Source organism: Nanorana parkeri, unplaced genomic scaffold (assembly GCF_000935625.1).
Source record: "Nanorana parkeri isolate BGI_ZX_2015 unplaced genomic scaffold, ASM93562v1 scaffold520, whole genome shotgun sequence".
NCBI classification, from domain to species: Eukaryota; Metazoa; Chordata; class Amphibia; order Anura; family Dicroglossidae; genus Nanorana; species Nanorana parkeri.
In genome coordinates this window covers 372596-386608 of record NW_017306788.1, presented here as the reverse complement: position 1 = coordinate 386608, position 14013 = coordinate 372596, and the positions used below count along the sequence as shown (strand labels likewise).

The window sequence follows — 14013 nt, the reverse complement described above, 5'->3', positions numbered from 1 at the left end:
GGCAGATCGTACTTGCGATGATCGCAAGCCGCGCCCCCCTGAGGGGCAGGCTTCCGATGACCGCAATGCTGAACGGGCAGTGTGCGCTTGCGCACACCGGCCCGTCCGGCTTTTATCTTACGAACATGCTACACACCCGACGAAAATCGTACGATTCTCGGTGGGTTTTTGAACGTTCCTAAGATAAAAGTCGTGCGACCTTACAGTAGCAGAGCAAAACAAATGACAAACGCACTCAACAATTCGTCACCAGCTATACAGTAAGGTGCACACGAAATGGGCTTTGAACAGTAAAACAGTAGAAAGGTATCATGGCACACTCACAAACCAGCATGTAAAACAACTTGTCTCACCACTAAGGACAATGACAGAGGTTTGGATTATCCAAACCTCTGTTATTAATTTTAGTGGTGAGACAAGTTGTTTTACATGCTGGCTTGTGAGTGTGCCACGATACCTTTCTACTGTCTTACAGTAGCAGAGGTCGCACCCCTTTAACACACCTTGCGATAATCGTACGTTCGCGGATTTCCCGCGATTATCGCAAGGTGTGTGGGCACCTTAAGCATTCTAAGAATTCCTGTGTCCCTCAATGGATAATAAAGAAAATAGGATTTTTGTATGTACCCCCTTTACAGCCCTGCCAGGCTTCTGGGAATTTAGGGAGGACCCAATTTTTATAAAACTTTTTTGGCATTGGGGGACCTAAAGGGTCTGGTATGAATTGCCGGGAAACCGCAGGCTGTTTTTTTGTTATTACATGGGGTCCCCCCTAACATTTCTACCAGACCTAAAGGGTCTGGTAGGAATTGGGGGGGACCCCATGCTTTTCTATTTATACCTGCCTTATGATGATGTCTTCTTGTAGTCATTGTAAAACATATTTAGTTATTTGTTGTGCTTGTTCAGAAGTTTTTTTTGTATATCTATGCTAGGGCCATGTTAATGTATGCTCTTCTCATACTAGATTTCAATGCTCGAGATCTACAATGAAAACATATGTGATCTTCTTTCACAAAATGGCAACAAACAACTGGAGATCAGATCACAGGGGAAAGCAGTAACTGTCCCAGGACTGGCTGAAATTGAAGTATTGACAGAAGCTGACATTAAAAACACAATCTTATTTGGTGAGAAGAACAGAACAGTGGCATCAACCAAAATGAATACAGAAAGGTAACAGCATTTTGCCATGAACATTGAAAAAAACATTTTGTTTTAAGCAATTATCTTTATTACTTAGAACACATAAACAGGGTGAGTGTGTTAATTCCTGGTTTGCGAGTCTTTGTTTTTGCACCTTGCAGAAGTTTTCACATAAAAAATAAATCATTTATTGATGTAGATAAGATTTGCCTTTAAATATTATAGTTTAGATGATTGGGTGCGTTTTTTCATTTATTAGAAACTCGTCAACCTTCAGGATATTGCTTTTTCTCCTGGTATGTACATCCTCTGGATATTGCTTATCAGGTGGTCATGACCCACCTCCTAGCTTCCTGATTGGTCAGGAAGCCAGGCCGCTTAGCAACAAGTGAAGCCAGCTCCTGGCTTCACTTGTCATGACCCACCTCCTGGCTTCTTGATTGGCTAGGAAGCTGGCTTCACTTGTTGCTAGGCAGCCTTGCTTCCTAAACAAATTGGAAACCGTGCGGCACGTCATGACCCACCTCCTGGCTTCCTGATTGGCTAAGAAGCCGGCTTTACTTGTTGCTAGGCAGCCAGGCTTCCTGATCAATCAGGAAGCCGGGTCATGATGTGCCGCCTGGCTTCCTGATTAGTCAGGAAGCCTGGCTGCCTTGCAGTGTCGTGAGGAAAGTGAAGCCGGTGTTCTTTCAATAGACGATAGAATTTCTGAGGTCAGGTACAGATGCTGGATAAGAAGAACTGGCTCAAAATCAGCAATTTAAATCATCCCAAATATGTTTGTTATGGTTGAAATCAGGGTTCTGTGCAGGCCACTCGAGGTTCTACACACAAAGCATGTAACATCATGTCTTTATGGACCTGGCTTTGTGCACAGAAGCACAGTAATGCAAAAAAAGACCTTCTCCATGCTGTTGCCACAAGTGTACAATTGTCTTTGTATGCTATAGCATTAACAGTATCCTTCACTAAAGACACCAACTAAATAACTTGTTGATGCACTATATGATCAAAGGTATACATACTTATGATCATATAGTGTGTATCACCCATAGTAAGGTTTTAGATCTTATTAATATTTATCAGAGTATTATTATTATACAGAGTAGTGGACATACCAACAACAAAGCCAAGGCTTGGTCAGCATTTAGAAAATTATCAAGTAAAACACCTATGGTCAGTGCAGTGATGAGTTATATCTGCAGTGACATGTGTTGTAAATATTATATATTTGTGTCCCACCAGCTCACGTTCTCATTTGATGGTGATCTTAAGACTGAATGGTATAGATAGCGTCTCAGGGGCTGTCTCTAGCTCTACACTTACACTGTGTGACCTGGCAGGATCTGAACGCATATCAAAAACGGAAGCCGCTGGTCAGCGTTTAGTGGAAGCTGCCGCAATTAATAAGTCTCTCACTGCATTGGGACAGGTATCTTTATACATATTATAAAGCAAAATAACTAATCTAGAGATTTATGTGACTGCATCTGGATTTACAGCTGCTTCTTTTCAAAAATTGTTCCTTACCTATGACTTCTGATATATATATATTTTTTTTAAATGTCCATTGATATGATGCATAATGTAGAGAAGCAGTCCATTTATTTTGGCAAACAGTGCCATCTAGTCACTCATTCAGTCACCTGCATTTTCACAAGTGTGGGAAATCTAGCCCAGAACAAATAATCTGAATTAGTATGAAAACAGTATGAAGAAAATTCTATTCTAACCCAAAAAAGTTAAATGTTTTATGAATCATACTTTTTGCATACTTACCAATCGGTTTCTAGTGTGTTATGCAGCTCTGGGCCTGGTTTTCCATTAGGTATTAGTACTAAATCTTATGTCAGCAAATCATACACTCCAGTTTGTTCTGATGCATTATTTACATTATATATTTGCAAGTCAATCTGCTTTGTTGAATCACATAGGCATCAAATATAAGTCCTGTCCCAGTTGTACGCTGCCCTGCTGGAAGGTATTTAACAGCTTCGCTTGTTTTAGCTGTTCATTAGAAATAGAGATTCTGTAGAAGCAGAATTATTGCTTGTGGTGGCAATTGTCATTTTGGTACGCAAGTGCAGTTGACACATGTGTGTACTTGTATAGGGGGTGGACTTTTTCCCCCCATTCTTTATTGCTCACAATACTCCTATGTGGTAACAGGTTTTCTTTAAGGAGACATTATGGGTCTATTAGATGCCTAATGCCACCTCTGTATTCCAAAAAGGCTGATCAAGCACAGACCATGCTTGATCAGCTTAATTCCTGGCAACAACGACAGAGGAAAGACAGCTCTAAAACTGGCAGTGACGAAAAGCTTGTTGCTTCTGGCCTCATTCAGCATAGAGACAATCAGTGAACCTGCAGAAAAAAACTGCTGCGCTGGTCAGAGATAGTGGGGATACATGTTAGAGGTAGTTCAGTGGGGAGGTGTCACACCCCATGGAAGTGATTGGGTGGCTTAACCGCTGCCCAAATCACTTCCAGTGTAAAGCCTACAGTCATTAAATGATAACATTTGAAGATTAAAGCCAAACTCTAGCAAACCTTTTTCTGTCTTGTTTATATTGCTGTTCCCTTGGGGAGTGTTCTCTCACTGCCTGCATGGTCAATGAAAGAGGAAATGAGCACAATCAATCCAACTGGGGCAGAGACAGTAATACATTTCTCTTAAGCAGAGTGAGGAAAGCAAGGATCCCTGTAAGGTTTTTGTTGCGTCTATTCAAAATAAATACATCTCCTCACATAGTATTTGGTCACTAGTGTAGGAAGTGACAAAGATGACAATTTAAAAAAAAAAACCTGACAGAGATGATAACTTATCCCCAACTCTATATTCAACACCAAAAATATGCTTTAGCTAGAGCCTGGCTTTTAAATGATTTACTCCTCCCTACCTCTGTACCCAAAAAGTGAGTAGACGAATGTATGTTCATGGTGAAAATATTTATTTGGCCTGCTCAGGGATGTTAGCATTGGGTGCATGCTTGGAGCTGGGGACAGGGTCTAATAATAGAGAATGGTCAGTCTTCTCAGGCTGTGTCTTCAGCATAGCACATTGTGCCCAGTTTTAGCGAGAGCTACAAATACCAAACCTGGTAAACTGTGCTGGCCCTAGGGAGACAAGAAAGACATTATGGAAGATCTGTAAAAAAATAAGTCAAGGCAACTGGACTTGCTGTATTTTTCCTGAAGACGTTTCACTGGTCATCCAAACGGCTTTCTCAATTCAGACTGACTTATTTTTTTACAGATATACCATGCCCTGGATGAATGAGAACCTTCACAGACATATCCATTATGGAAGCATCCATAATAAATGTTTATATGTAAAATAGGGATTTTATACAAATATAGAGAAGAAAATGTAAAATAAAATTGACCAAATCATTATAGTTTATCTTTAATTTGTCTACTGTTAAAGAATGTTTAGTTCATAAAAATTTAAGACATTTTGTTACAATGTTTTCATGCACAAGCTTGTCAGGAATAAGCGAGTAGTGCCAACGAATGTATTTTACTAACTGCATTATCTGCTGCTTGACAGGTTTTTTCATCTTTAAAGACGAACTCCATGCACGTTCCCTATAGAAACTCCAAACTTACCCATCTTCTGCAACCATCTCTTAGTGGCCAGGCCAAGGTACAATATCACAGATATCATTTGACACTGCAAAGTATGAAATATAAACACTACTCCTTGTATTACACACTCCGGACCCCTGCCCTTTCTGCACTACTTACTCCTGACCTACAGCAGAGTAGTCTCAGGTTTTAGTTAACCATACCTATTCAGCACTCCCCAATGTTACTGTGATTTGGCCACACACCCACAATTCACATTATTTCTTTACTCCTAGTGCCCAGAACATTCTGCCTTTATACCTTAATTATCTGAATCTTGTTCCAAAAGTCTATAACCAGTTGTTTTAGATCGTACTAAATATGGGGGTATGATTTTTTGGGGGATGTGGCTACAGAGTGCATGTGTTTTTGGAGGTGTAGTTAAAAGTGGGCATAGTCCATAGTGTGTCCTTGGCTTTCATTGAAAAACCTGGTAACCTTAATAAACACACATATAACATGTGCCATTTTCAATTGTAATATATTTACAGCACTTTTATATATTTTTAGGCTTGTGTTTTTGTGACCATCAGTCCTGATATAAAAGATATTGGAGAAACAATTAGCTCTCTTCAGTTTGGCTCCTCCATTCAGCAGATAGCACTTGGCAAGCCTACGCCTCATGTTTCCAACGTAAAGACTGGGCAATGACGAAGCCTCACCAAGGGATGTTTACCACTTGCTATATTATAGACTTTCATTTGAAAACAAAACCAGAAATAATATCAATAATTACGTGTAGCTAAACGAGCAAGGAACAAGATGAGGAGACGACTCCAACAGAGGACAAGTTACAACGTCATAAAAACATAGATGTTTAGGTTTTTGCTTTCTTGACTGTTGAGTGATCCAACAAAACCTATAGTGGTAAGAACAAACCCTAACATTTTTAATTCATTTATTTTTCTTCACATAATTTGCACGGAATATAACTGGCAGGAAATTTGAGCTAGGGAAAGGATAAGCTTTATAAATTGAATAATGACCATGGTAGAAAGGATTTTAAATAGGAAGTTTTATTTAACCCATTTATTCCCTAACCCTATCCAAAAATGGTTCTACATCAATAAATTCCTAATATCAATAAATAGATATAAAATTATTTTTCTGTGTGTGCAGATAGAATTAGGAGCATAATATTGTTATTTCTAAAATCCATATTTTATAAACCTGGAAAACATTTCCTTTCATTAAGAATCAAAATATGATTAATAATAAATATTTCATAGAGGTTATAGTAGCATGTTATATGTCCTGTTAAATGTAATGAAGAATGATAAAAGACATCACAGACGTTTAATTAGTACTATAATGCTTCTTGGAATGGAATTATCTTATTTAAATTGTGTGACAGGTATTTTGACAGCCATGAAAACTGTTCCCTTTGTGGCAGATATCCACTCAGTACAGGCTCCACTTCAAAAATGATATGAGATCAGAACTATGAAATAAAGGCATCTACAAAGTCTGTATAAAAGTAGACACTCGCAAGTACATTGTGATATTTCTTTCTGTCCCATTTTGTAACACAGAGACACTTGGCATTCAGTTAATATAATACCATTTAATGAGCTTTTGCTAATATAAGAAGCATAAATTCAGGTTCAGCATATTCCACATTTAACTCCTCAAGACACTGTCCCGTACTAGCTGGTTAAGTACACTAGTCCTCCGTAGTGCTTCAAGTCTTGAAAGATCCTCTCCAATAACAGGGAACTCCTCATTCTGCACTGTTATCTCCTCCTCACTGTCAGACAAGGTGCACAAGAGGGAATCGTTTTCATAGGTAGGAAAGTAATACCTGACAACAAACAGAAAATGTTATTTGCATGTCATGTTGCTTTAACCAGAATATTTAATTTTTATTTCATATTTAAGCAGGCACAAGAAAAATAACACGTGCAATATGGAGAACATTTTTTTTTCTTCTAGTTTTATAAACTATCTTTAGCAATCGGTATTTTATATTTTTGCATGGTAATGCAAGTAATGCTCATTCCCCATGTTTGCTAATATATTGTCTAATGCAGCAGTCCCCAACCTTTTTGGCACCAGGGACCAGTTTTGTGGAAGTAAATTTTCTAGAGACCGGGGAAGTGCGGCTGGTTGCGGGGAGCATAGTTCAGGATGATTCAAACGCATTTATGATGCACTTTATTTCTATGTTTATTACATTGTAATGTACTTGGAAACCCAGGTGTTTAGATCAGCTTTGAAAATAATAACATCCTCCCACGCTGTGAGCTACAACAAGCACAAAATGATCTGTGAATGATCTGTTACCTGAATAATCAGCAGAAGTGTCTGCCTTACCATGCTATCAATCAGCCAGTTGGCCCCAGAACTGACATAATGATTATGTCCCTAATACACGGATGAGTTGACCTTACCATCATTATTACCTATGTATACAAGATAACAGACCACACAGCAATGCACAATGGCAGAATTACAGTAAAAGAGACCTGCTCTTTGCCGTCTTCCAGCTCTCTGGCAGGCTTCCTCACAGGTGCACCATCTCCTTCCCCTCAGCTTGGCTCCTACTCTGATGGTTCTGATGTCAGAGCCGCAGAGATCACTCTGCACAATGGATTGGTGGAGTGATCTGCTTCTAACGGGGCAGAGGTGGCTGCGGCTCGGGTTGCTGACAGGCCACAGACCAGTACCGGTCTGCGTCCCGGGAGTTGGAGATCCTTGGTCTAGTGCATGGAAGGAAAGTTGTAGCGGAAATGCTGGTTGCAGAGTGTTAGTTGTAAGAAACAACTATGAACTCTACCCCCCACCCCCCAAAAAAATAAATAAATGACCACGACTACAAAAAAGGAGAGCCAGTTACTTGATTTCCTGCCAGAATTTGTAGTTTTACAATCAACTGACCACATCATGTAGTTCCAACAGCAACTCGATAAGGCCTGCAGGCAGTCTAACATGGATCACTACTTTTTAAAACTACTGTTTGGACACAAGTACTACTTGGCACAGGACTGTTAGCTTTGGGCAGTAGTATTTGTGAGCTAAACCAACTATTGGGCTATAATTTAGGCGACAAGTCAGTTTTTACTTTCTAAAATTTGTCTTGGGGGTATATTTATAAAGCAGGGAATGTGGCATTCAAACATTTTCTGCAGGTGTATGTTCCTTTCATATGGGATGGAAAGCATTTGCAATACCCTGAACGTTCTCATAATTTCAGAGTATGCATACAGTAGTTTCATACAGTTAACACCTTAATTTCTAGACCAAAAAGCATCAAGTGGGAACAGAAGCACTCTACATATCTTATTGGTGATCAGGAAGTATAGGAGTTCATGTCTGACACCACTTCAATATTACAAGCCATCATGTAGAATGCTTGCCAGCACTAGAAAAGAGCCCTGAGCAGTGGTCAGCTCTGTATGACAGTGGGAGGGGACCAAACACCCACATCAAGTATAAATGGGCCTGTAAGCTTCAGAGGTTCCTCCTGCAGCTGCACATAGGTATGTCTGCACATAGGTATGTCTACTGCTGCTGATCTGGGAAAGTATGCAGAAAGTGATGTCAGAGCAAAGTCTGAACTTCTAATCTGTATCATTGTTTTTTTTTAACACATTAGATCTGCATTGCAGGAAAGTAACTAGCATTTTTATAAGGAAAAGTCAGCAATGGCAACCTTCATTCTATAAGTACAGGTTTCCTTTAACATAGCAGTTCTCACTAATGGAAACACTGACAACATGACTGAGTGGGAGAACATGAGAAATGGAGTTGAGAAACTGCCTTAGATGTCTAAAAAGAACAGCGACTCCCTAGAAAATAAATGGTAAAATCTTGTCATGGATCCTTACTGTGGTTGATCCCACACAGATCTCTCAGGAAGAACACTTATATGATTGTCTTTTTCCATGTGAGTTATTAATTCCATTTTCGACTGAAATTTCTCTTGACAGCCATGACATCGACACTGATGGATTTGCCTTCTAATAAAATTCACCAATTTGACTTGCTGATAGAATTTCAGTCCTGTCAAACGTAAAACAATACAAACCAGTAAAAGTAGTTCTTGCATTGCTAGAGGTCAGTTAAGTAGATCAAGAACAGTCACAAATGATATCAATGTAAATTGAGTGCATTTATCATGTTGCATTTAGTACAACTTGTCAGTTCTTTCAGTTCTGCTTGAATTCTCACATACATTTCGGTTACAGGAACTAGGGCAACTTTACTTTGAAAACTGCTTTGTATAGGATTATAGTATACTAGGAACATTTCGTTAAAAGTATGAGTGACACTAATCCACAGAACCCAAATAGATGGTCATTTAAATGAGAAATATGAAACTGTCACACGTCGGCTCAATAGATTGGGAAGTGAGCGAACACATACCGTCGCTCGCTCACTTCTCGATCCTGTGCCTGCAGAGAGCCGTGACTGTCACTCACGGTACCCTGCAGGGATTCCCCCCTCCCCTGTCCAATCCTCCAGCACAGACTGGCAGAACGGACAGGGGAGGGGGCGGGTACAGCTGGCTCTGCCTCTAGATAGAAAAGCACTGACCCATAGTTCTCCTTTAATAAACAAAATATAAAGGAACGCCTGAAAGAGTAAGCAAAATAGATGAATGTTAATTACAGTGCCTGCAACAGCCTTGGTATAAAATTATCACGTCAATGGATATAGAACATGTCCGCAACTTCTGGAATTGGTTGAATAACCATTATTACAGGTTTTAGTCAACAGACCAATCATGAGCAGCCATGATATGCTTGACCACATTTTCTCCCAGTTAAGACTCCCCATATGTTAGGATTAAATAAGTAATGACTGTGTTTGTTTAAAAAAAAAAAAGGGAGGCAGAAAGGTAGTTTATGACACCTTGGTTTTTTTTAAAGAAATGGGCTTGTCTAAAGATGATGTCTAAAAACCTCCAATATGAATCAATAAAAATGCCAACCATTTAAAGCACTTTTGGTAACATCCATCTTTCACTTTCTAGTTGGCTTGTTTTTTTTTATTTTTAGAACTGCAATATTTATGTATTTACAGATTATTTCCATGTTATTTCAGCAGATGCCCATATTAGGCAAGTCTTAACTTTTCAAACCCAGGAAATGGCATTCTTTTAATTGGCACTGTGCACCGGGACGATGACATTTGGGTATGAGGCTCTTCTCTTTTTTTTTTCTCCTTTATGAGGGAAATAAATTATGGGGTAGAATTCTTTTATTCTTTTTACTTACCTAGGTCTACTTTTATTTTCTGAAGATCAAAATGGTGATTGTCCTAAATGAAATTTAAAATACACATTTGTTTAGCTGAGTGAAAGCACTGCTTTTTGTATACATGTAGACAGTGATCCAAATTATGTTTTATCTTTTTTTAATTTTATTTTTTAAGAAAAACTAGTGACTGTAAAAAAATATATTTTTACATTTTTTATTTATAAAATAGTCTTTCCATGTAAACAGCAATTCAAAAGATGTGCAATATGATCATTCAATGGAAACATTTTTTTGGAAGGAATATCGTTTCAATTTGTGCATGGTAGAAGTTGATATCCTTTGACCTTGTACAGGAAAGTCACAAGCTGCCCACATATTATTGCTAGAAGTGTTGTTGCAGACAACAAGATGTGAGGAAAAGCCATTAAGCCAAGAACATAATGCATCATTGTTCAAATAAAAAAAAAAGGGGAATTTTGGGGTGTAATAGTCTTTTATGCAAAAATTATGCATTAGATCAGGGGTCTCAAACCTCTGGCCCTCCAGCTGTGGTGGAACTACAAATCCCATGAGGCATTGCAAGATTCTCACAGCCACAGACATGACTCCAGAAGAGAGATGCATCATGGGATTTGTAGTTTCACCACAGCTGGAGGGCCGGAGGTTTGAGACCCCTGTATTATATGCTAACTTGACAACACTGATAATTCAGATTTTGGGGATAATACATTGGGTTGAGTCACCTTACAACTTCTGATATATATTAGATACTCCTTTGGCAGCAGTAGTTTTGGCCTCCACTCCAAAATACAAGATCATTGTGTGGGTATAAATCTGCCACAGCTGAATTCCCAGTTATTTATTTATCCTATATGACAAATGTGTCTGCTAAGTGTAACACAAGCCTTTAGTTTTGTGGTGGCAAGGTATCTAGTTTTCTGCTTCTGTGTGCACCCTATTTTTCATTTAACTTCATAAAATATGTTAAAGTTTGATTGATTTTTTTAGTATGGCATGTTCCATAGATCATCATGTCGCAGGCATCTAGCACCATGTCAGAATGCTTCCATATGCTGTACGTATACCACCAAAAGAAAGCTCCATCTGTCCCCAAAAAAGGGTATAAAATTCATTTCAGTACAGCGCTGCATGACGGAATGAATGTCAGTCAAAGTACCGCAGCGCCGAATACTGAAAAATGGCCTGGATGGGAAGGGGGTTTAACACCGCGGATGTCAACTGGTTAAAGATGGTATTTTTTTCATTGATAATTAACACGCCAGGCAATGGCATGTAGAGGTTATTTGCAGGATAATATAAAATATGTAGGATACATCAGGATCTTAGGGCAAGGCAGTGATCGCCTTAGACACTGCAATTGCATGCAGAGCGGCAGTGGGTCCTGGCACCCGGCACTCTACCTATGCATGCACTGTTGGGCAGAGTGGTCTCCTGTCCAACTGTGCCTGCATAGTTCCAGCCAATAAAGAAACACTCTGTAGTTAAATGACCATGAATGGTGGACCTTTCTTTACACCAATGATGTTTAATCCCACTGACACTAGGTACACTACATACTCCTGACCACTGCATTGTTTACACTAGGTTATATATTCCAGATCACTGCACACTAAACACTGTGTTGTGATATGTTACATACTCTAAACCCTGCACACAATGCACTAACTTTTAGGTTACACAGTGCTGACCACTGCATTCTGTAAGCTGCACTGTGCTTTACATACTCCTGATCCCTTAACACTTATGTTACGAACTCTGACCCCACCAATCTACACACTAAGTTGTACATACTCCAGATCAAGGTTTTTATTGCTAGTTGCTAACTATCCCCCAACTGTTTTAACTATATTCTTTAAGGTAGGCTCAAACAATGATGCTGGCAGACTAAAGAAGTTAAAAAACTTTGCTGTTAAATGGTGTAAATATTCACTTTGGTTATACAATTATGTGAAAACCAAATCCCTGATCACTTTCAATACCCAATCATGTGCAGATGCTATTCACATTATTGGATAACTGAAGTGAAAATTCACACGTTTTTTCAGTGAACATTCTCAACTCCGTTAGTAAATCAGCCTCAGTGCGTTAGCCCTCTGTCTATATTTTGTCTGCAGAAAAAAATATATGTAATGGAAGAGTTTACATTTTTTAAACATAATCTCTGGTTCAATGGTTTATGTGCATATGTGAGAGTCTTGCTTGTGGTAGATTAAGGCAAATTTTGGGGGAAAAGGAGTAAGTCATATGTGTGCAGTGTATACAGTGAAGAGGCTTATGTTCTACTGCAAAATTGCTTCTTTAGCCAAACGCCACTGCTCAGCGCAATGTAATACACATAATTTGGCAAATCTCACACTGCATCTTTCTCGGCCCATTGTGCCCATGGGTTTCACAGGATTTTCACAATCCCAAGGACCCCGCTGCAATGTGCTTGCTCATATAGGAAAGAGAGGTAAGTGGCTTATTTGCATTTATAGGCTGAAATGTATATCACTCTATAAACAACCCATAAAAACATTATGACATTTCAGCACACTCACAGATTGTAGTCCTGTATTCTCTCAAGCCACTCCTGGGATACATACCTTCATGTGGCAGAGTAATTTTTCATTTGTATCTGCTTGTTGGTCACAAAACAGGCACACAGCAGAAACAGGATGCTCCTCCCAGTCAGACCAGTCCCTGGCAAAATAAGCAATTTTTAAAAACATTTTCATAATACAACATTGACTCATTTAAAAAAAAGTACATATAATACAGGAAGAGTAAATACTTTTGTCAAGTTTTAATTGTGTTCTGTGACTACATTGGGGAGAGTTGACCTCACTTCCTGTCTCTATGACTACCTGACACAACAGGACACGGCATGATTAAAGCGGGTAATACAGAGAGAGGAGGACATAAAGCAGTGCTAAGAACATTCTGAAGTAAATCTCTTGTGGAGCTACACAGTCCTGACCAGATATAATCCAAGTGGTGCTTGTAGGGACTGCGTCAGGCAGAACCAGAGATTAAACATAATCCCCAGCACTTCAAAAATGCATTTTAAAAATGTGTTACACACATATAATGTAATACATAAACCAAAAATGCACAGCTGAGTCGGCCTTGAAACCATTTTTAAATAAACAAATGCCCCCATACTCTTCATTGTTGTCTCCAAATTCCCGATCATCTTCGGACTGGACTTCCTCCCAGTTCTTCCCCAGTTCCTATAAAATAATTTTAATGAAATATTTAGTGTACAAATTATTAAGAGCTGTGTATATACAATAATCAGAAATAGACAACAACTTAAAGTGGTCTAATCTTAAAACATTTAGATACATCACTATCTGGTTTGAGTGTGTGGCGAGTGGGATGACTCCGTGACAAAATGTATTTTGCCATTTTAGGGGTTAAGGTTAGTTTTTTTGGGCGGTTAAGTTAAGGTTAAGTTTTAATTTTAGGTAAAGGGTTAAATGTTGTTGGGGAGAGAGCAAAGTGTTGAGGCTTAACTTTAGGGGATAAGTTAAATGCCACCTGTTTTAGGGCCTGCAACCAACCTGCTAAATTTTTACACACATGCTAGATCTGCCCTGTTGCATGTAGGCTGAGGACCAATATCAACCAAATGATTCATACATTTCTAGAATATCTCCTGAAAAAGCCCCAAAGAAGCTTTACTCCAAAAAAATGACCTATTGACTAGCATTGCTGCCATTCTTTATGTTATGTGCCAAACTATGTCTATCCATCAAAGTCACTCTGGAGCTAAGAAGTCCAAAGCAGGTACATAAAATACATTCTAAAATGGGAAAGAAAGAGTTCTGTATGTGGGTCAGGAGAAAAAGATTTGCATTCATGAGAGCAACTTTGAAGTAAACCTGACAACCATTTCCAACTTCCATAAAGTCCCAACTAAGAGCAGGTACCAAAAGATGATTGCCATTACCTTTGTTAGCCAAAAAAACAGAGGCGTAACTAGAACCTTCAGGGCCCCAGTGCAAGACACCATAAAGGCCTCCCACCCCCA

At 39.0% G+C, this 14013-nt stretch overlaps 2 protein-coding genes across 2 annotated transcripts in view; one reads left to right on the top strand and one right to left on the bottom strand.

The window, feature by feature from the left end:
• The window catches only part of LOC108791013 (kinesin-like protein klp-3), a 52187-nt gene extending 46760 nt beyond the window's left edge, over window positions 1–5427 (top strand). Inside the window, exons 10-13 of the mRNA XM_018561373.1 lie at window positions 968–1176; window positions 2392–2578; window positions 4700–4795; window positions 5287–5427. Of these exons, the coding sequence (XP_018416875.1) occupies window positions 968–1176; window positions 2392–2578; window positions 4700–4795; window positions 5287–5427 (633 nt within the window). The remainder of the gene's footprint in view (window positions 1–967; window positions 1177–2391; window positions 2579–4699; window positions 4796–5286) is intronic.
• A 671-nt stretch (window positions 5428–6098) lies between these two features.
• Window positions 6099–14013, bottom strand: part of ZNF277 (zinc finger protein 277) — a 67351-nt gene continuing 59436 nt past the window's right edge. Inside the window, exons 8-12 of the mRNA XM_018561381.1 lie at window positions 13143–13210; window positions 12584–12680; window positions 9996–10038; window positions 8604–8778; window positions 6099–6577 (exon numbers count right to left, since the gene is read on the bottom strand). Of these exons, the coding sequence (XP_018416883.1) occupies window positions 6397–6577; window positions 8604–8778; window positions 9996–10038; window positions 12584–12680; window positions 13143–13210 (564 nt within the window). The 3' untranslated portion in view covers window positions 6099–6396. The remainder of the gene's footprint in view (window positions 6578–8603; window positions 8779–9995; window positions 10039–12583; window positions 12681–13142; window positions 13211–14013) is intronic.